The 23,821-nt window shown below is 38.0% G+C and overlaps 1 protein-coding gene across 5 annotated transcripts in view; it reads left to right on the top strand.

Moving 5' to 3' along the window:
• LOC127442006 (E3 ubiquitin-protein ligase mib1-like) overlaps positions 1–22,837 on the top strand; it is a 71,642-nt gene extending 48,805 nt beyond the window's left edge. For 2 of the 5 annotated variants that reach the window (XM_051699643.1, XM_051699641.1), the window contains exons 13-22: positions 6,625–6,757; positions 8,270–8,356; positions 9,026–9,184; positions 13,993–14,174; positions 14,713–14,902; positions 14,997–15,075; positions 17,517–17,636; positions 19,773–19,844; positions 20,311–20,411; positions 20,510–22,837. In XM_051699643.1, the coding sequence (XP_051555603.1) occupies positions 6,625–6,757; positions 8,270–8,356; positions 9,026–9,184; positions 13,993–14,174; positions 14,713–14,902; positions 14,997–15,075; positions 17,517–17,636; positions 19,773–19,844; positions 20,311–20,411; positions 20,510–20,650 (1,264 nt within the window). In that variant the 3' untranslated portion in view covers positions 20,651–22,837. Of the gene's footprint in view, positions 1–6,624; positions 6,758–8,269; positions 8,357–9,025; positions 9,185–13,992; positions 14,175–14,712; positions 14,903–14,996; positions 15,076–17,516; positions 17,637–19,685; positions 19,845–20,310; positions 20,412–20,509 lie in introns of all 5 variants that reach the window. The other 3 variants (XM_051699640.1, XM_051699639.1, XM_051699642.1) reach the window with 2 other exon arrangements.
• Positions 22,838–23,821: the final 984 nt, after the last annotated feature.

Genomic DNA, 23,821 nt, shown 5'->3' with positions numbered 1-23,821 from the left:
GCTGTCATTGCAATAAAACCGGAAAACAATTTGCGTTACGCGCTTTTTCAAACTTCCACCCACATGCATATACAGTATGTCCGCCCCACTTGGGTAAAGGACTATAATCAATCAAGCCAGTTGATCCAAGGACAAACATACACAAGCCAAGCCCTCTTTTGTCCAATCAGAGATCTTGCCGTTCTGGGGATTGGTCATGTTGTGAATTTTGAGCCAATAGTTGCTGTAGTCAGTGGCATAATGGGGAGAGACATGGCTGAGGGAGATATTGAAGTAGCAGTGAGGGAGGAGGGTACAGAGTTAGTGAAACACTAGAATACTTAGTCTAATGATAAATTGATCTGACTTACTCATGCATATCAAACAAGTATTAAATCGTATAGCAGTTAAATCTGACTTTATTTGTTGTCTTTATTGTTTGCTTTGTACATCCCAGTTCAGCATTAAGAAGATTTTTCTCAATTACTCGGAAAGCAGAAATCACCCAACTATGTGAATGCATCTGTAACATTATAGTACACATACTGACCCATGTTAACAACTAACCCATGCTCATCTGTTGAATAATTCATGCATGGTTGCTATGGAAACCCATGTGGTCACTTGGAGGTTGATGTTTCTGCTTAATGCAGACTGACATGTAAGAGAATGATTGAGAGGTTGAGCAGTGATGGCCTCATGATTTGGCTGGCATCTGCACTTTCTGTAATTTTAGAAACTGGTTTCTATTGATGATATTATCAAACTTTCACACAGTTAAAATATAACTCACCTTTACCACATAATAGCCTAAGCTGCATCCAAATTTGCATACTGTCACAGTATAAATAAATACATTCCCGGACATACTACATCCCCCATGTTGTAATTTTTCCATTGACCCATGTATTATTTGACTTATGACAATTTATTTTGGTGTTGATAAACAAGTACCATTTAACTATAAGGAATAACTTTTTGGTACTTATAGTACTTACACTTGAAATGAACAGACTGGTTCGCAGTTTAATGCCTTTTTTAATTCAGCGTTTTGAATGTGATGGCTTCATCACAATCACTTTTCATAATATTTTTTTTTTGAAAACCAGTCAACTTGAATTTTATATTATTGCAATAATAATAATGTTAAGAAATTGTTATAGAAATATATTATTGTATAATAATAATTATCACTATTACTATAATAATTTATTATTGTTATTGTTTAATAGTAATTTTTTTATTTAACAATTTCTTAACTTACTATGCAGTCCCGGTAAACCCTCAAAGCTTTTATTTTGGTGGAAGCTTTTATTTTGAAAACTGAAGGGACAGAAGTTTATGTTGTTTGAAGTTTTGAACTTGTGAAGCTCCACACTCCAGCTCAGTAGATGGCGGTAATGCACAATAAGCTGGATTGCCAATCTCCAATAGACATCAAAAGAAGAAGAAACATTTTCTTGCCTGTGACAACACTATGGATCATGACATTTTTTTTAACTAAATTGTACATAAATAAACAGCAATGGTGTTGAAGACGGAGTTGCTGTTGTGTTGTGCTGTATTCATTGGGGCTGGGTATTGATACAGATTTACCGGTTCGATTCCAATTCAAAGTTCTTGATTCGATTTCAATTTCAACTTGATTTGATGTCGATTCGTATTGGTATATTTCAGTTATAATGTCCCTTTTTCTTACATATGAAATAAATTATCTCCCAGCTAATGCTGTTAATTATACAGCAGACCTTCTAACTAGGTACATCAAGAACATTTTAATTTTAGTCATTATATTTTATTCATTTTTCATCATTTTGGTCATATTTTAGCTTTTTAAAAAGGAACAAATCAATGTATTCAGTCAATAAATATGAGATTATATCGCATATTAGATAATTTTTTTACATGTTTGTTTAATTGCATAATTTGTAATATTTACAGGTATTTACATTGATTTGTTGAACACGTGCTAAAAAATGGTACTGTCTCTTTAAGGAAACCTGGCATTTCTGTATACAGCAGAGAGGCTCAGTTGAATTTATCTCACCTGTACTATGCCTGATTAGTATTCAAGGTTTTTATTTTTATTTATTTATTTTTTTTTATTAACAACTGACTGTAAAGAACAGAAACATTTACAAGCCAGTTGCCAAATATATAAATTTTTAGTCATATAGCTTGAAATTTGCAAATGTGAGTGATTTCCTCTCATTGTAGTCGGCGGTTGCGCATAGATAAAAGATCTTGGGATTTAAGAATCGATATTGAGGGCGTGCTGAGTGACTCCAGCCAGGTCTCCTAAGCAACCAAATTGGCCCGGTTGCTAGGGAGGGTAGAGTCACATGGGGTAACCTCCTCGTGGTCGCTATAATGTGGTTCGTTCTCGGTGGGGCGCGTGGTGAGTTGAGCGTGGATGCCGTGGAGAATAGTGTGAAGCCTCCACATGCTCTGTGTCTCCGTGGCAACGCGCTCAACAAGTCACGTGATAAGATGCGCGGTTTCATGGTCTCAGACGTGGAGGCAACTGGGATTCATCCTCCACCACCCGGATTCAGGCGAATCACTATGCGACCATGAGGACTTAAAAGCGCACTGGGAATTGGGCATTCCAAATTGGGTGAAAAAAAAAAAAGAATCGATATTGAGGCCGTTCAAGAAGATTGCGATGCATCGGGAAATCAAAATTTTTACTCACCCCTAATTGTCAGTGCTATCTTGTTTGGTATACAACAATATCATATTTGCCGTATAGTTAGCTAACTGCTACCGATCTTCATTACCAGTTTCCATAACAGCAGGTCTAAGTAGCCGCTAGCTTGCTAATACTTCCTAACATGCTGATTTCATGACTGTGATTCAGTTAGCTAGTTGTGTGTATAACTTTTCTGAACTGCTTGTGTTTATAGCAAGATGTACCTGATCTGGTCATCTAGATGTAGAACATTGGTTAAATATGATTTGTTTTCTTTAAAACTATCTTTAAAAAATTCTGTAAATATCAATATTGTTTTACTGCCCAGCCCTAATATCAGTGATGTCTACAGTTCCCATATGTGAGTGAGAGTCAGCCACCAATCGAACTCTGAGTCAGAGACAGAATTTTCAATCACTCCACAAAGAAAATCATTCTCAGTGTTCCCTCATTGTCAAATGTCTGCTGGCTTAAAAAGCTGATGTCCAGAATGTGTACATGCATAGCATATGTATCCATGAATTTGGATTTATAATTTTTGTACAAAAGAGCTCTTGTTTGATGTATTTAAGGTACATGTGTATTGATGCTGTACATTGCACCTCTATGGCTCGGATACATTTTCCAAATGGTCTAGTCATATAGCATTACATTTAATGTTCTAGTTACCATATTTCATTTTGTTTCCCTATTCTTGGGGATATAAATCATGTAATTTGTTGCCATGAGATCACAGCAATATTTCAGATATGAAAGAACTGAGTTCTTATCGGTGTGCCTCAAGTAACAGTATAAATAATTAGGTCATGGATATTACTGTGCCGTCGGGTCCCTCGTTGACTCAGATAATTTTTATGAGAAAGACGTATCTGTGAAGTTGATGATGGTTTGTAAAGTGCTCTGCAATCTCTGTGAATTTCACAGCCTTGAAACAACATCGTCATTAAATCAGACTGCTTACTACCAACCAAACAATGTAGAAATCCAGTGGTTGACCACACTTATGCTAATGGATTTATTATGGGTTCACCGCCATACATCCAAAAGAGACAAAGATTGCAAGAAGTCACTTTACAAGAGGACATTTATGCAAGAAACTCAAAAGCATCCATTCTTGGCTTCAGATTGACTATACCTCTCATGTCTTGTATTTTTTTTTTTTTGTTAAAGAGACTTTCAAGCTGGGTCTAATGCTGTGAGTTTTGGTGCTTTTCGATATGGTTTATGTAAACATAAGGAAACTGTACCACGCAGTTTGCACAGCCACACACTGTTTATGTGTGAAAAGAGCTCATTTGTTTAAGCTTGAAAGTGCCAGATGGCATCAGAGATTTCTCACCCAGTGTTTGCCAAGAGACGGAGCCAGCAAACCAAGGTGGCATTCTTGCAGGTCTTCATCACGCAATGTTGTAGTTACTCTAAATGTACCCGTAATGTCACCTTCGTGATCGTGTCCAGGCCGCATATAAGTTTACTTTATTCTTGACTGCATTGAAGATATTGTCTGTCTAAAGCGATCATCTCTGCTATCTGTTCTATAGTGTGTTAGCATTAGCCCTTTTTTTCTTAGTAGTGGTGAGCTCCAGTCCCATGACAAATTACCATGTGGCTACAGAGACAACAGGCCTCATCGGCGTGTTCCTGAGGGATCTTCATATCTCACAGGGTGACCCAGTTTCATCGTGCTTCTCCTTCACCTCAATTCTCCTCCTGCCTTTCCTTTTTTCCCTCCAGTTCTACATTTGCCCCATGTTCTTTTTGAGCGTTAAGACTGCTGCTTCAGCCACCCTCTTTTCTCAGAGCCATGTCTTTTATGGCAGGTGCGTCAACTACACCAATGGTAAGTCAGTATCAGGACCCTAGAAACATTTTGCACCAATAAGAAATCTTTTACCTCCCTTTCACTTTGCTCATAGTAGAGCAAATCATTTTCAGAAAGCAATAACAGGGAGTGCCACAGACACCTGCATATTGTTAGTGTTCTTTGAACTCCACTGCAGTCAAAAAAGTTGACTGCAATGCAGTAGTGCCAGCAAGCTGCATTAATATTAATGCCTGCCCATTTCCAACACAGTGGCAGGCAACCTGTCAATCTACACTGCCTCTGGAAGGGCTCGTCACTCACAAAGCCAGTACCTTACTGGCACTGGTTCATCGCATTGTTGCAGACACAAGGGGGCACCAGTTCCAGACCGTTTTCTATCCACCACTGGCTACTGCCTTCCAGAGATGCCTCTGCCAATGCAGACTATCACGATACTTGCCTTGTCCCAGGGTGCATCAATTGATGTACATCAATTTGACACACCCAAAAGAGTTCTTTGGGTTTCAGTGGTTATATGGAAACCAAGATGTGCTGTTTTTTTCTTTCTTTGCTAAGATTTTCTTTTATCTTTTTTCACAACACAATTTTATTAATCAACTTATGTATTTAACATTTCCATTTTGCATATTTTTAAGGTGTTAAGATGTTTATTTGTGTGCTTCACCCAAAGACTGGGTAGACCATGCATCAGATAAGCAGCAGTACGCAATACTCAAGGGCCATCTCTACTAATTCCAAGCTTTAAAGACTGAGCAATGCAGGTGTAAAGATGTAACCACGCTGTGCGAGTGTGCATGGTGCGTGCACTGCAGTACAGCTGTTTTGCTGCACAGCACTCCAAGTGTGTACAGAGGTGCTGATATATACTTTTCTTGTATACTCTCTTCCTGCACTACCTACGAAACTAGAAATGGGCTTTGGGTTTTCCAGAATCCACCCTGCAGCAAAAAGAAACTCTCCAGAGACTGCCACAAATTCAGTCATCTCTGAAATTGTATTCATCATTTTCTTTTTCTGTTCTCTTTTTCTTCGCACGCCTCCACATTTATTTCTGCTCATTTCACCACTGCTTCCTTAAGGACATCCTTAACAATCAAGTACATTTAAAAAAAATAAAAATAAATAAATAAACCCTGCATTTATTCTCATGTCCTGTTAACAGCCAGTTCAGCACTGCATAAAGTAGTCTTCTAGAGTTTTACTTGATACTTCATGAATGGGTGAAATTGCTGGGGGATGTCAGTCTCACTGGTGATGTCATATTTGACATCAAGATGGATGAATGAATGTTTGGATAATATGAACTCTGTAGTTAGGCTTTCCACTGCAGTTGGGGCACATCTTCATTCTATCTATTTCACACATACGATTCTCTGTATTTTACTATTATACCTTCTATTTTACTAGAGAAAATATTTTTTGTCATTTTGACTAACGCACAAACCCAATGCACAAACATTCAGAAAATTGAAAAGGAAATGATTTAAGTTTAAAATTATTTTGAAAAGTCATGCAATTGTTTTCTCGGTCACTGCTGTCACTGTAACTATTCATGCATATCCCTACTCTTTACCTTTTCCTCTCAGCACAATCCTCATGATATTCCTCCCCAATTCTGTTTGTCGTCCCATAATTCAAGGGCGCTTTTACCCCAGAATCGCTTATTCCAACAATCCCTCATCTTCTCTCTTATCTCACACTATTTCCTTATTCTGCCTCCATTTCAGCCAGTCTGTGATAGTAATAGATTTTCTTCACCAATTCTCTCGTTTCTGGTTTGCTTGCTTTCTGATGTTCAGTGCTCGTTTCACTAGGGCAGGCAACTATCCTTTTGCAGATGCTTCATCGATTCCTAATCTGTTCCCTGCTTTCGCTTGAACACATGCTGTATTCCTAAATGCTGACCTGAGGTCACATTCCATGTTTTGCACTGTGGATCTGAGCCGTCGGTTTGTAGTTTGCTCTCAGTTCTTGTTCAATTTCCTCTCTGAAGTCCAAAGTTTAGTATCCTTTATATGACATTCGCCGACTCACAATATCAACAGAAGTCACTTGCTGCATTTATTTGCATTTATTAGCTCATTTGTTCTGTTGCAAATAGCTAAATTTAGTATTCTTTGTTCTGCAGTGCAATGCGTGTGCTGTTGTCTAAACTGCCACGGCCGTGGATAGTGGACGAGAAGAAGGACGATGGTTACACTGCACTTCATCTGGCTGCCCTCAACAACCATGTGGAGGTGGCAGAGCTTCTAGTCCATCAGGTAAGGAGTTCTATCACACAAACTCATACTTTATTCACAATGCATTACCGTAAGTAGACTCTGAAGAACCAGTACTCCAGCATGTTTAGTCAGTCTCTTTGAGGTGTGAAAGCAAGCTGAAAGTACCTGTGCAGGTAATGACAAGCTTTAGTTCAGATTGATAATTATTCAGTTAAGGTTCAGAAAAGCTGTGAAGATTTTCTAGATTAATCACATCTTAAATAAGTCTTAAGGTAGAAAGAGTCCAGAGAAAGGAACATTTTTATTTCTTAATAGTATTTCACTGATTTATAACAAAAGTAACTGTGCTCTACTATATAAGCTCTTTTCCAAAAACTAGTGAGCTGCCTTGTTGTCTACTGTCTACATAGGCAGATGCCTTCTAAGACAGCATCCTAACTTAAATAAAACATTATAAGTGACTGATTTAGACTGCTCTACATGGGCAATTAAAATAGCGCTCCTCATATGAAGCACATGGCAGATTTGACTCCCAACTGGATCACAATCAATCTATGGATATTTTTCCTCATAGCTCGTTGCAATGCTTTTTTGCCTTTTCTGTGGAGGATGCATGCAATTCTGCCTTAAATTCTGGCCAAAGCAAGGTATTTTACCTTTTGGAACAGACTTCCTGTCAAGAGCATACCATTTATGCCTTAAAAAGCTTTCTAGGTTGTCAGCTCACTATAGCTTTAGCTTATCACCTTGAGGAATTGTCTAGTATAGTTTTATAGAAGTTATGAGCTTGTGAATGACAAAAAGTGATGTACAACATTGAAACTCAGGTTTAAAGACTCATTCTCCACACCACCTGTGCTCCATGTGTGAATTTGGCCAAACTGGCTCAACGCCTTACCTTCACATGCACAGTACAGCAGGACACTGTGGCTCAGTGTTATGTCGTGGCACAGTAAGAACGTGATTGCAACATTACAGCAACATTGTGAGAATGCTGCTCTGGCTCAGTTCAGCCTTTTGCCGGCTACCTGGCACTGAGAGAGAGAGAGAGACAAAGAAAGGGTTCACAGTGACTTCTCAGCCTACGAAACCAGTAGAGCTGCACTGCAGTAGTGCAGAGAAGCTATGTTGCTATGGGGTTTCAATCAGGGAATATCTGAATACAAATCACCATTATGCCCCACCAGCTCACATTTCTTTACACAACCTATGGGACTAGAAGGCATGCTAATAAGCAATGATTTCTCTTCAGTAGTTGAATAATGATATGAATAGTTACTTAAATTACTCACTCATTGAAAGTCAGTGAAAGAATAATTTTGTGGTATGTAAATAAGTAAATATCATCCATCACAACTGTCTTGAAGAAAGAGATGCACAGGGACCAAAATAATTGATTGATTGATTATTGGCTATTTATAAAAAGGCATCTCATGTATATTTATTTATATGATAGTATTTATACATCACACTATAGTTAAAGCTTTTTACTCGGGTTGGTCAGAGGATAGCCAATTTATTTGTTCTTTCTCTGTGTTGCTCTCTCCATAGGGAAATGCCAATTTGGACATACAGAACGTTAACCAGCAGACGGCATTGCACCTTGCCGTTGAGCGTCAGCACACCCAGATTGTGCGAGTAAGTGGCTCTGTCTTTATGAATGTCTGCCCTCCTCATCCACTGATCTGGCTTCCTACTCAACACAAGCGCATTGATGAGGCAATGTTGTGCCTTTACATTTAAATGCAGGGAGTTCTGCTGCAGATTTATCCCCTCCAATTAAATTCATTCAGTCCTGAGCAGTCTGGTCCATGCCAGTAGAGGTATGAAAGTGGGAGTGGAGTGGGCTAGTCAATGGAGGTTAGGTGCCATCTTGTGGGCATATGAGAGCAGTTCAACTCTCCTCATTTCAGCAACACTGAATGCATTCTTTGCCGCTGCCCTTTTTTAAATAAACCATCTATAATGACATGATCTATTAAAAGAGATTTTCAGGTAATAACAAAACAAACATGGCACTGGCCAAAGGTCCTGTCCTTGTTTCTGGTTGTGTGTTATCGGCACATGAAAGTGGGATACATTTCAATACATCTTTGCCATCTGGCACATAACCTAACATATATTCATAGTATGTAGTTCAGTTGCAAAAGTTTATGAGAAGACATTTATAAAACATGATGTAATTTGTCACCTCTGCTACAGATGTCATTGTAAGCTTGTGCATCAGTCAACGTTAGCAAGATTAAATTACAAGACTGCCTCCACTGAACAGACTGGTTAAAATCAGTGCTCTGTATTCATGTCCAGTTGTTGGTACGAGCCGAAGCCAATTTGGACGTGCAAGACAAGGATGGAGACACGCCACTGCACGAGGCCCTGCGTCACCACACACTTTCTCAGCTGCGCCAACTTCAGGACATGCAGGATGTCAGTAAAGTGGAACCCTGGGAGCCCTCTAAAAACACAGTATGTACAGAGTTCTACATAAGCAGTAAAGGTATTGTCATGCTTTCGATAAACAGGATGTGACATAGTACACACAATTTGAGTACAGGATAACTGATTATGGGGGGGAGGGGGAGGTCAGTTCACTGATGCATCATGATTTTTCCTCAAACGATTCTCAAATCAATCCAGCAAAATTCATAATCTTAATTTTAAATCAATTATGTATAATTTATGTAAAAATGCATCCACAGGACACAGAAAGCACATTTGCTTCATCATATATACCCAAAAAGTTGTATTAACACTGTACAAACAAAGATTACAGATATGTTTAATTGCCAAGGACAAAAAGGCTGAACAATCTTTGTTTTACAACATCTTAAAGGAAACAATCAACGTAATTTACATTTATAGGGAACGCTTTTGTGCACTGTGCTGCTTTTGTATCATATGCATGACACCAAAACACAGGCTTTTAAATGCAACAAAGAAACATCATAAATGTATTATCAGAATCACATATGTAACATAACAGTATTAATTCCTGTAGAAACGGAGCCTTTTTATATATATATATATATATATATATATATATATGTATATAATATAAAGAAGTGCGCACAAGCCTTTTCCCTGCTGTCACATGAGTAACTGGCCCAATGTTCCACTGCAATCCAATGTCCTGTGCATCACACAATCCCTCATTCTCCCTGATTATCCCTTTGCCTTCCATGGGACTGCGTGTATTTATGGAAAGTGAGGGGTGATTGAGAATTAATTAGACAGCATGGCATACAGCAAACAAATTGAGACATCTACTAAATGCTTGCCCTCCGTAATTCATTGGCACGATAATGGCGATTGAATTACCCTGCCTATTGGCTCCATCAAAGCAGATTTAAAATGCAATGAATAGCATGTTCTCAGGTAGATGCTCCTAAATGTGACAAAATACTTTCTCCAAAGAGAGAAAAGTTAAGGAAGCTAGCCATCAGAGTCATAAACTGATCTGTGTGATACAATTAACCACCAAGTGTTGAGAGATGGGTGTTATCTGGTTTGTCCTTTTTACTCTAACCTAGTTAGCTAGAAAAGCTTAATCACTAAACCCTTTACTACTCTGGTCTCACAAGTGTCTATGTCATAAATAGCTGTCAATGGCACTCAAACTTTACATCTCAGCCTACACTGCACATCCTAGCGCAGAAACTGATTGTGTGGAAAAATGCACACTTAAGTACGTGCTATGCATGTCCCGGGCACAATAAACACAGGAGCGGATTTATTGTATGGAGAATGGAGACCACACCCACAAGTGGGGAGCCAGGTGTGGGAGAAATACATGCAAGCTGCTCACTCACTGTCATCTGAGCCAATGTCAAAATTGAAACCCTGCGAGAGAGACTCGGCATGTGTGCGCGATAGAGACTGAACGGCAGCCAGAGAAAATAATAGTTTTGAGATTTTAACTTCATTAAACAAAAAGGTTTGTTTTAAATATGTATGTATGGTGTCTTATAATGCATTGACAATGTACTCTTAGGTTTATCTTGCCAATAAAACTTGATATGAATTAATCTGCCCATTTGATTCTATAATTAATAGAGTCCAGTGTAAAATGCAAGAAGATTTTGAGCAATTTTTAATTACAGCATGTCCACTGTTTTTATGGCATGTAAACATATACTTTTATCGAAGTTTTATACCTGTAGAAGTGTCTCTAACTCTATTCGCAAAATAAATGACTAACCAGTTTCTTGCAAGTTCTTTGAGACAAAGTATAAATATATTTATGATTATATTTTATAGTTAGTTTTAATGTACCATGATTAATTGCAATTAATCACAGAAAACTGTGTGATTAATTAGTTAACAGCCCTACTCATGACCTCAAAATCAACCTCGTCAAGCCTCCCTTCAAAGACTTCTGAGAGTCAGAGTCATTATGGTCAATCAACCCTTTTTGGATTGCAATAACTTATTCTTGTCCAGGCTGCTTCTGCTAAACGTCCCCAAAATACTGCCTTGCACTATTTGCACTTTTATGTAAGTCACTTTGAGAAGAAAGAATCTGCCAAGAGTTTGACATTGAATGGAAATGACCTTTTATGGTCTGAATGCCTCATTAACATCAACATTGGCAGTTTGAAGTGTTTGGTTAAGGTTGTTTTTATGGCTCTGGCATTTATTATTAACGTTTTTAGAGTCTTTAGGCAGTGCTTCTGGTTTGGATATGTGTGACTATGTAGTCATTTGGCATGTAACGATACACAAATTATACAATACGATGCAAAGCCTCACGATACGATTAAAAAAACAAACTCACAAATGTTTCGCTCAACCTCATTCAAGGATTCAACATAAATGTCTTTTAAATAATGTCTGACATAGGCAACAAAAAGCAGAGCTCTATGATAAAGTAACTTAAACAATAGCACTGCATTTATTTTGTTTGATTGTAATGAGAAACTCATATGAACTCACAATTTTCATGTTTTTCTTGAGGAAAAATTAGTTTGTCTACACTTAAGCCATTTGTATTTGTATAGCACTTTTCACAACACACATGGTTTCAAAGCAGCTTTATAGATCAATCATGCCTTAATGTATTAAAGCCCCCAGTGATCAAGCTAAAGTAACTGTAGCAAGGAAAAAACTTCTTTCAATGTGGTGAAAAGAAAAAACTCGAGAGGAACCTGACTTCTGATTTTACGATACATGTACATAATCCAATATTATTTAGCTGATTGAGCAAAAACCGATCGGCACAAGTAATTTTTTTTGGCCTCTTCTCCCGTTTCACTTTGCATGTAAACATTACAGCCATTATTACTGGCATATAATGTGCACAAATTTTGTGCTCATACCTGTTTACATTTCAGCGTCATAAGCAGAGAATAATAAGTGTCATGTAATCGCAGATTTCTGACGTTGTCTGATTTTTTTAAAATAAGCTTTTTTTATGTTACTTATGAGTGTTTTGCTCAGTGTCATGCTCCGTGTCGTCTGGGAGAGGCTGGATGTTAAATGTAACTTTGCTGCTGCTGTTTCTGCCTCGCAAATCCACTGATTTGCGTGGTGATGTCAGCGTAAATAAAATGACATGTTTGATGTACTGTAGCGCCGAGACATGACACCGTTGTTTGGCAAATTCGACATGCTGTAACGCTACAATCTACTTGGCATTTGCCATTGATTTTCTTGCCTATGTACTGTAGATATGTTGCTCTGTTTTTCCTGTGTGCTCAGCGCCCCCTCACCATGGAGGAAACTGTTTCTCAGCTCTCAATGTTGCGCTGCTTGGTTTTAATTACACTGTATTGTGTTTATGTATCATACGATACATATGGTATTGAATCGTGAGCATCGTATCATACGATACAATATTTTTTTTTTTACACCCCTAGAAGTCATGTTTACATATGCTGAAGAACAAGCTTATTATAGGTGGGGACAATAAATATTGCCAAGGTTGGAAAAGATGTGTAATCCCTGTGCAAAGAAAAAAGGTATAGCTAATAAAGAATGATCAGAGAGATCTCTTCGTCAGGTTTTGCTCTCCAGCAGTGCCAGTGTTTCTTCATCATCCTACAGCATTTTTTTGTGACCTCCCATCCTGCAGCCTTTCTTTATCTTCATTTACACAATATGCTATCAATACACTCTGGACCAACTATCAGAAAGTCTCACCATAGCTTCTGACACCAGACAGACTGATGATGAGGGTCTCATGCACATCTACCTTTTGTAGTTCCTCTTGCGGCTTGACCCAAGTCCTGCATCATCACCTTCACATCATCGCCTCTTCACAACTATTGTAAATCAAGCGTTGTGTGATGGGGCTGCTTCCAGGCCAGCAGTCTGCCATTTATTAACACAGACAGTGTGACAAATCTCTCCCCTATCAAACCATCACACTGTTACCACATGCAACAGGTGGAGAGTCAGGCCATCCATTTAAAACACTCCCACAAGGCAATCAGTATGCAGAGATATCTCTCCACCTTCTTTAGCCCAATATGTTCCATAGAATTTAATCCCGAGGAATTTATTATACCAACATCATTGGCTCATGCCGTTTACTTTCTGGATCACTTCTGTTTAGAGAACATGTAATGCTCTCAAAGCTATAAGGAGAACAGATTTTGGATGGAGCTCTTGCTCTCATTTTGTCTTTACACAAAAGTGCCAATTTCTGGTATTTTTTTAAATAGTCATGGAATTGCAGGCACTGGGTAAGGCAAGCATTACTATAACTGTTGATCATACTTGAGGTTAGGGTTTTTTCTAAAGACTCTAAAACCCCAAGTATTAAATTTCAGCGCATAACTTACCTCGCACACTTTTTTTTATTTTTTATTTTATTTTTTTTTTTTTTTAAGTAATCCGAGTTTTTATTTTTGCGGACCATAAAACGGGTGAACAAATCCGATAGACATGCCAAATCCAGCAATGTCTAGGCATAAAGTGAGTGGGCTCTTTTGAATTGGACCTTTAAGCAACCACCCAGAACACCCTAGGGACAGTATAACAACATGCTAAAAACCACTCAACATTTTAGTAACCACATAGTGATGCCCTGGCAACCAGCCATGACACCTTAGCTTTGTTGAGGTAACTTTTGCATGGGCAGGCACAACTTTCTTCAGCAAATGTACAAGATCTAGTTTCTTAACGATATTATGCCATATACTATAGGCTCTGCGCTGTGCTGATTTTAATTGCATGGTTAATTAAACTTCAACATGAGTAATTGCAACTTATTATAATAACCTATATTAATCTACAGCATTTGACTATATAATGTGTGTTGTCTGTCTTCGCAGTTAATCATGGGACTGGGCACTCAGGGGGCTGAGAAGAAGAGCGCAGCTTCTATTGCTTGCTTCCTGGCTGCTAACGGTGCTGACCTCACTATCCGTAACAAGAAGGGTCAGTCTCCTCTGGACCTGTGCCCTGACCCCAGTCTTTGCAAGGCCCTGGCTAAATGCCACAAAGACAAGTCCAGGTATGTATGTCTGCTCACAAACAGTATTGCATCCACTCAAGATTGCGCTCTGTATGTTTGAAATTTACTCCATTGTGCTTTCCCTTACTTATTTTTATTAATGGGTAGATACAAATAACATGGACATCAATATTTAACTTACAATTTATTTAAATATATAATGGAAAATGTTCTAGAAAGTTTTAGTTGCCACAACTAGCCCAACTTTTCAGTTTGTAACTATTTTCTTTTAATTGCCTTTCAGTGTTTTTGCAGTTAATTTATATAGCCCTGCAGTGTGACTTGTACATTTTTCAAAAGTACAAATATTCATGCAGTCTCTCAATTAAAATAAGGTCATAAAAACTGCATGTATAATAATTATGCATGATTTTTTTTTTTTTTTTTTTTTTGGTGTGGAATAATACCATGTCACATTGCTGAACACTGCTTGACATTTCATGTAAACTACTCTTGATGACCTTTCTGTACCTACACTTTATTTCTCTGAGTATCTCTATGTTTTTATACTCTCTCCTTTTTCCTCTCTTGTCCTCAGTGGACAGGTTGGCTCTCATAGCCCATCTCTGAACAGTAATAATGAGACTCTGGAGGAATGCATGGTGTGCTCGGATATGAAGAGGGACACACTGTTCGGCCCCTGCGGTCATATCGCCACCTGTTCTCTATGCTCACCCCGCGTCAAGAAGTGTCTCATTTGCAAGGAACAGGTCCAGTCCAGAACCAAAGTACGGAAACCCTCCTAACTTACTAAAGGACAGACTCAATTACAGTTTCTTTTGTGCATGCATTCTCATGTGCATTCTCTGTTTTCACCAACAGATTGAGGAGTGTGTGGTGTGCTCTGATAAGAAGGCAGCCATGCTCTTTCAGCCCTGCGGTCACATGTGCGCCTGTGAGAGTAAGTCAGCTTTCCCTCGTACACTCCTCCCCAACACCACACCTCTTCCCTCACCACCCCATGTGACTGTCTCTCATCCAGCCAAAAAAGCTTATTCTGTCATCCAGATTGCGTGTGCTCTCTCAATATCACACATCACATGACTGTGAAGGAAGACATCTAGGTGTGCACACAATGAGACAGACACGGTACCCTTAAAGATGATCAAGTATGCATTTACCGGTGAATCTCACAGAACCTGTCTGGGTCGTACTTCACCCCGAATTCAAAAGAAAATAAGACATTTTAATTTGCATAAAGAAAATAATCCTTTTTTTGGACTCTTAAGATTTTTTGCACTGTGACATTATTTTCATGACAATTATTCACATTTACCCCCAAATTCTCATTAATGTAATTCAAAGTAATCTCATTCTCATTACTGTAATGTAGGCTGCACGATTATAGCAAAAATCATAATTGTCGATTATTGTCCTTGATATTGTAATCGTGATTATTAATGTCGATTGAAATATTAAATTACCATGACGTCACAAAGTAAGCAACCGTGCGGTTCTTCAGATTAGCAGATTTGATATAGGATATGAGCTGCGCTTCAGTTTCTTTTAAGCATTTTTTAAGCATTAAATATTGTAATAATGTTTGTTAATGTTAGGCAAAATAAAAATTATTTTAAATGGATATCTATGGAATAGTATAAATTAAATTATTGCTAAATTACTGCTTAAATTATTAGTCCTCATACAGTAAATAATATGACATTCAATATTCAAACTTATTAACAGCCAATTTAAATTGACCAAATTACTTACTGTGTTCAGTAAGCCCTTTGGTGGTAAGACAGAGGACCATTCATCCTGTTAGATCTTCAATGGTGATCTTGTTCATGTAAGATGGAAGTTAGATCATTTTTGGCCTCAGTGGTTGCACTTTGGAAATTAAAAACAGTCATTTGCGATCGGAGTTTGTGCAATTCGTGAAAATGTTAAATCTACTAATACCAGCAAATGGGTCTTATTAGAGCAGACGCGATAACAATGACGGTGATTCCTGAAATATGCTATTCATACCATATTCTTTATGTTGGCTACACCTCCAAAACAAACTTAGAACAGTTAAGCTGAATTACTTTATTGTTATTTTGTACAAATCAAATTCACATTGGCCTACTTATTAACATGAAAAAACAAAACTTTTATTACATTTTTAATAAATTGTACACAGAAATCGAGCAACGCAACAAACTCTCCCATTACAATGACTGCTGTCACTCACTGCAGGTTTACACTGTTTTAGCCCTCATTTTCGATGCAAGCTCAGTGACGCTCCACACAAAGTTCTGCACTCTCGCGAATGCTCTCATTGAAAACAAAGCTGTCTAATCAGCATAATAAATCAATTATTTACACTGTGTCTGTGCCTTGATTAGAACGGGAGCATTTTAGTTTTGTCGTGTTGCTCATTTGCAGTGTATTTAACATCTACGTTCAAAGCGAGCTGTGCAATATGCAATGAATCCAAAATAATTCCAAAATGCTTTTCGCTCTTGTTCTACAGCTTCTTTTCATGTGTCAGGTGATGTTTCTTCAGTATTAATTTTCATGTGCCACCGCGAACAGAGATAGAACATAAAGCAAGCATCTGGGCATTCAGATGGTTTAAAACTTGCGCATTAGGATCAGTTGTCATTACAGATAGGACGGAGGATTAATTTAAGTGGCTCTGATTGGCCATTGCCATTTCATTGCTCAAAGGACATGTTAGTTATTGGTTAGAAATTCTCAGCTGCTGCAAAAACACGTTGTAAATAGAAACGATTGACGCAACAGGGGTAGACTTAAATTGAACGCTGTAATCGTCAGTTTTCACGATTACATAATCGTGACAGCCGTAATCGCGATTAGTTTTTCGATTAATTGTGCAGCCCTACTGTAATGTGATTAAAAAGTTATCTTTAAAGAATAGTTCACCCAAAAAGGTTAACTCTCTCATAATTTACTCCCCCTTATGCCGACTTAATCTCGTATGACTTTCTTCTGCAGAACACAGACAAAGATTTTTTTTTTTAAGGAGATGTGAGGCATTTATATCCAGACAATTCAAGTCAATGGGGTCCATTGAGTTACATTTTTTTAATGAGGAAAAAATTACTGAGTGCACCTTTTAAATCATGATCACGCCAAAGACACTGCAAATGTCAAGATTTGTAGTGGAAAAGGAGTTACATTTTGGTCTGTTCTCACCCAAAACTTTTTTGAGCTTGAAAGCTTTGGACCCCATGGACTTGCATTGTATTATAAACCTCCTATCCTATGGGTATTTACTAATTTTTCTGCTGGTTAATGAGTGGGCTTGAGAAGCTAACCCCTTACCTTTTTGTGTGTGTGTGTGTGTGTGTGTGTGTGTGTGTGTGTGTGTGTGTGTGTGTTTCTCTTTTGCAGACTGTGCCAGCTTAATGAAAAAGTGTGTGCAGTGTCGGGCCGTGGTGGAGCACCGCACTCCCTTCGTTTTGTGCTGTGGAGGGAAAGGTATGGAGGATGCCACTGATGATGAGGACCTTAGTGAGTGAACTTCCACATGTTCCCGTTTTTCATTTCTCTTTCCTCTCTCTGCCTTGGTTCTCATGTCTCTCGTTTAATATTTATGTTGGCTTTGGTTGGTGCTTCTCTGTTTCTATTTCCCACACACATTTCTTTCCCCATTGTTATGACAAATCTGTTATTTCCCAAATGTGTTGTCATCACTCAAATCAGATGTGGAGCCCCTCCTCCTAATGTATAATACCAACACCCTGGAATGAGCTTTGTAATTGCACTGGAATGTCCTCATAACATGCACTACATAGTTATAAGGATTTTTTAGCAAGCCACTCTGTTCCAAGCAGACGAGTGAAAATGAATCCCCGAATTCATTTTCATGGAACATGTCGAATTTTTCTATGTTGTTTGACACGTCAGAGGGGTTTTATAAGATTTCTTTTCTTCACCATCTTATTTTAAGTTGTGATTCACCACTATTTGTTACCATATTATTCCTTTTTATGTTGGTCTTGACACTGCCCATGCTCTTTATGTTGGTTTAGTTTGAGTTCAAAGGGATACTGGTGTAAGTTCACTTTTTATAGTGTTTATTTATAGAGAAAGGAGATCTGTTTCTTTTTAGCTTCGCTTAGATGTCCAACACATCCATCCATGCTGACATCTCTGCTGACCTACAGACATGCTGAGCTACACAAACACGTACACACAGTCCAGTCAACACAGGAATGTAGCCCTTAGCTCTTATCTTAGTCTGTCTTTGGTGCCTGAGCTCTGTTTGTTGTAAGGCGCCACTTTTCCACACACACAAAACTGCAGCACCATCGCATATAGAACACATAATACTCTCCATGTAGACGTAGCAATGAGAGAGAAAGGCCACCATAGATGGGTTTCTTGTGCACCTCAGTCACTGTGAAGCTCAGCCACTGTATAAGCCACATCTGTATACCCCAAGCAAACCACTTTAGTTCACATATATACCAGTCCCATCGCTCAAAAAGAGGGAACGAAAATCCTTACAGAGCCTATTGTTGGCATCTGAAGGCTACTGCCAGTCACAGACTTACAACTTCAGATTCCACTTCAAACAGCTTGAATTTGAATACAGGACTTGCAGTTGTTCTGTCAGACAGATCCTAAAAACAGGGAAGAAGTGGGGAACTATTAAATGATCCAAACTTGTTAGCAAACCTCTGACGCTGACAAATTTCTCTCACTGTAACGTTACATACATACACTATAAATTTCCCCTTTTACTGATTGATTATCCATAAGATTTTTTTCCAAACTTGTCGGGCATAAAATTAACCAGTTTGTCAACTTTTACTCTAAGCCGTCATAAAAATGTATTCCTTTCAGGTCCCTCTATATTTAGATATTTATATTTATTGCCTCTAAAACCTTCGTTACAAATGTTATTTTAGTGAAAAGCAGAAAATATTTCTTTTATAATAGTGACTGTTGTCACGTTCACTTTAAATTTTCCCTTTTACTGTATATCCATCTAATCTTTTCCAACTTGCCGTGTTTAAAATTAACTAGTGTGTCAGCTTTCATACTAAGCCATCATAAATATTTCTTCCTTTCAGGCCCCTTTGTATCCTCTAAAACCATTTTTACAAATGTTATTTTAGTGATAAGCATAAAATATTTCTTAGTGACTGCCGTCACACATTCACCATAAATTTCTCCTTTAATAAATAACCATCTAATTTTTCTAACTTTAAAATTAACCTGTCTGTCAACTTTTTTTCACACTAAACCATCACTGAAAAAAAACATTCTACCTTTCAGGCCCCTCTATATCCATGGCCTCTAAACCCTTTCTTAAAAATGTTATTTGTAGTGAAAAGCATAAAATGTCTCTCTTTATTGTAGTGCCTGTCATCACATTGGCAGCAGTGTTTTCGACTATCGTCCTGCAGCCAGCTCTTGCTCTCTCAATTTTTGCCGAACATTGTGGACGAGGCCTTGTGAACAAGGCCTCGTCCAATTCTTAACAGCTGTTTCTAAGACAATTGTGTTAACTTGCTCTTCCCTTTTTACTCCCTCTAATGAATTTATGACTAGAAAATGCCACAGGCCAGGCTGGATTTGCCCCCAAGCCCACTGCAGGGGTGCATACATTACATAACAATGTGACTGGTTGCTTCTCAGCAGGGGTCTCTAACTCAATGGCAGGGGGGTCGCAGGATCTTCTCCAGCCCAACAATCTGGCACTAAGTTGGTGTAAGTATCCTATTCCTCACCCCAAGTTCTTCCTGCCTTAACTCCTTCCTGCTTCTTTGGGCGCAAAGTCCCATCTCTTCAACCCAGCAGACATCGTTGTGTCTGGCCTACACTTCGGCCATCTAGTGGTACCATAGGCCTGCTGCGATACAGTGCTGAGCGTTAGCATAGGTTGATATCCCAAAAAGGTCCACCATATAATCCAAATAAAGTGGCAGAACAAAGATGAAACTTTACTTCTACTGATCTCACATAATCATGCCACAAATAATTCTTTGAAAGCTAAAAAAAAAAAAAAAAACATTCCTCAGTAAAGAGTTTGCTTCACATATGTTAGAAGGCTCTGGGGTCTGTCTTGGGGCCCAGGGGTCCGCTGTCCCCTACTGGTAATAGGAGTCATCTCTGGTGCCTGATAGGCTGGTGACCTGCTGATATAATTCTCAATGGACTCTACTTTATCTTTTAGCCAGTGGAAATATCCCAGCTCTGCAGAGGGACAAAGACAACACAAATGTCAATGCAGATGTGCAGAAGTTGCAGCAGCAGTTGCAGGATATCAAAGAGCAGGTAGAGATTCTTATCCTTTGGAATTTCTTTAAAATATGTCTTCAACATTTTTATATTACGCTGCAGTGATACATTTTACACATTTGGTTTCCACTCAGACTATGTGCCCTGTGTGTTTGGATCGACTGAAGAATATGATCTTCATGTGTGGCCACGGCACCTGTCAGCTTTGTGGAGACAGAATGAGTGAGTGCCCCATCTGCCGCAAGGCCATCGAGCGTCGGATCCTGCTTTACTAAAGAACCCAGTCTCAATTGGGGCCTTGACAAACATCCTTGCTTTTCAGCCACAGTGTGTGCTGCTGCTCTCATAAGCACCATTTCTGTATCTGCAAGGCTCTCTGTGTCTCACACTAATCTAAGAATCATCAGTGTTATAGTTTTGTCTTAAAGCATCTGAAATCCTTAAATTCAACAGCCTTAGGCTCATAATTGTCTGGAAAACTTCAGTTTTCTGTGTGCTTGGATTATGTTCAACGCAGTGAGGAAGAAACTTGCTTTTATTCCTTATTCTCATTCTGTTCATGCAAATGTTCGCTTTTTTTCCCCAATGTGTTTTTGTGAGAAGTATAACAGAACCTTCTAAGGGGCAGGCTTTCTATAAGACATGAACTGAGTCTGCTGACTTCTCATTATATCAGTGTATTATGCTTCTATATCCTGTTGCAAGCACAATTGTAACTACAGTGTCAGTGTAGGTGAAGGCGTAGGACTTGACTGAACTCCGAACCCTGCCTGAGTCCCACTGAAAATATCTATAGTATGGCTATTCATTTTAAAATCACATTTAGAGTAACCAAGCATTCAGTTCCAAATCATGTGTAAATGTAAAGCATTTTCATATACAGACAAAAAAAAGAAGTTTGTCTTGTCCACACACATTGATGTGAACATTCAAATTTACTTAGCAACAGTACTGTTAGTATAACATTGCATGGTCCTCACTTGAAATGCCAGCTGTGCTACAGTATATACATTGAGTATTATTGTCACCCATGATGGAGGTGACTGTCACAAGATCAATGCTGGTGGCTGCATGCTTTTCATGCAACTGAACCCTGTTGTCTTCAAACAAATATTAATTTACTTAAAGGTGCTGTAAGTGATTTTTTTTTTTTTCATGGAAAGGAATGTGAAAAATGTTTTCTACACCTTGAAAGATATCAATGAAATAAGTGTTGTGAGATATCTCACCTGTCTCTGTGACAGCTCTAGACTCTGTAAACAAAAAGTGTCTGCGGGCCGTGGTCAATTAGGCTTTCTGCCTGTTAATCATTTTACGCGTTCTGATAGTATTGTAGTTTCAGCGAATTATTGAGGCATAATGCTATTTTTATGGCATATTGCTCAACAGTTTTCAGTTGAGGGCGCTATTTTGCTGCTGTTGTTTTTGACCACTGTTTCTTCATGATGTTGGTCTCAATAAAGCTCATTTGGTATCTTTTGAGTGCGGGGTTTAGGAAAGAGGGAGTTTGGCTAATTCAACGGCTCAGCTTGTAGAAATTCTAAAAGGGCTAAAATTGCTTACAGTACCTTTAACAAACATTGTTGGATTGTTCCCCAGCAGTCCTGCTTAATGTACCAAGTTTTCTTGCCAGATATTTAACACAAATAAGGACAAGTTTGCTAGAAACTGCCGGTTTTGTGCCATTGTTTAAAAAAAATATGAAATACTTCCATTACCTTTTGGAAATAAGGTGCTGTTTATCTATCTTTACAGATGTCTTTTAGTTAATTTATGTATTTTTCATCTATTTTTTTTTTTTTTTTTTACCTAAAATTAATAAACAAGCTGTACCATCTTGTATACCCCCATTAGATGTAACTAATATGGGGGTCCTACATTAACTGGGCCGCAAAAAAAGCCTGACCAAAAAACATTTGTAGCCAAGGACTATTAATAAAAATGGTCTTTCATTTAGCAATTTGGCATCTTTCTGTGCTTGTTGTCAAGATGCATTTTAAAGGCCTGTATCACATTGTCGTGGCCCATTCCAATATTTTCATCATGGTGCCAGAGATCTAAAGATACGTCTGTAGCTTGATGGCATGTTTCATTTTAGTGTGACTCACCACTGCAAAGCAGACATTTTTACTGGAAGCAAAAGTAGTTTCATACTTTACCTTTTAAAGATTTGTATCATTTTCTGTGATCACTTTAACACTAAAAGCTAGATGCACTAAAATATGTTAATGGTAGTATTGTATTGTCATGGTTACTCAAACTGTCTGTTTTGTACCTTATTTTCAGTACACAAAAAAACTGCCCTGGTAAAAAAAATAATAAATAAAAACATTGATACTATCTTTTTTTTCTTGAATGAACGTTTGATGTATGCTGTACAACATTTATCATAGAAGACATTGTTTTTGCCCTGTATTGCAATTTACTTTGAAAACGCATTGCCGAATAAAGATTTAACAACATGGAGTAAATTTGTCATTCTAGCAGTAAGGTTTACCTTGGAAAAAGGGACAACACCATATTTAGTGGGAGAATATTACTAAAAAATAAAATATTTCATATAAAGAAAATTAAGCCTATTTTTAGGACCATTAACAATTTTTCATATCATGACAATTAAGTACATTTTACAAATTCTCAATGTGAAAAAAATCATATTCTAATACTGCAGTTTAAAAAAAAATGGTCCTAAAAATGGGCTTGATCTTTTTGCAGTGCAATATATCTTAATTCAATCAATTGTAGGTGAAATATGACCAAGACAATTTATTGACTTGCATTTAGTTATTTCTAAATAGCTCAATCATAAATGAAAATTCTCTCATTTACTCACCCTCATGCCATCCCAGATGTGTATGACTTTCTTTCTTCTGCAGAACACAAATATCTTTGTTCTGTTGATCCTTATGATGCAAGTGAATGGTGCATGGCCAGAAATCTGAAGGTCCAAAAAGCAGCACAAAAGTTATCCATAAGACTTCAGTGGTTAAATCCATATCTTCAAATGTGATATGATCGGTTTGGGTAAGAAACAGATCATTTTACATGTCCATTTTTACTATAGATCTCCTGTGAAAGTGGAGATTTATAGTAAAAAAAAAAACAAAAAAACGTATTAATCTGTTTCTCACCCACACTTAAATCGCTTCTGAAGATATGGATTTAACCACTGGAGTCTTATAGATATAACTTTTGTGCTGCTTTTTGGACCTTCAGATTTCTGGTCACCATTTGAAAGGACCTACAGAGTGGAGATGTTCTTCTAGAAATCTTTATGTTCAGTAGAAGAAAGTCATACACATATGGGATGGCATGAGGGTGAGTAAATGATGAGAGAATTTGTGGTCATGCTTGAATACATTAGAAGATTAAACTCGAGTCATCCATAGAGAAAGATTTAATGGGAAAAGACAGCACGATGCATCACTTGAGCCTTGGGACTGTTG

The sequence above is a fragment of the Myxocyprinus asiaticus genome, chromosome 6 (genome assembly GCF_019703515.2).
Source record: "Myxocyprinus asiaticus isolate MX2 ecotype Aquarium Trade chromosome 6, UBuf_Myxa_2, whole genome shotgun sequence".
Taxonomy (NCBI): Eukaryota; Metazoa; Chordata; class Actinopteri; order Cypriniformes; family Catostomidae; genus Myxocyprinus; species Myxocyprinus asiaticus.
The sequence above is the reverse complement of the archived record's forward strand: the minus strand, read 5'-3'. Positions and strand labels throughout refer to the sequence as shown.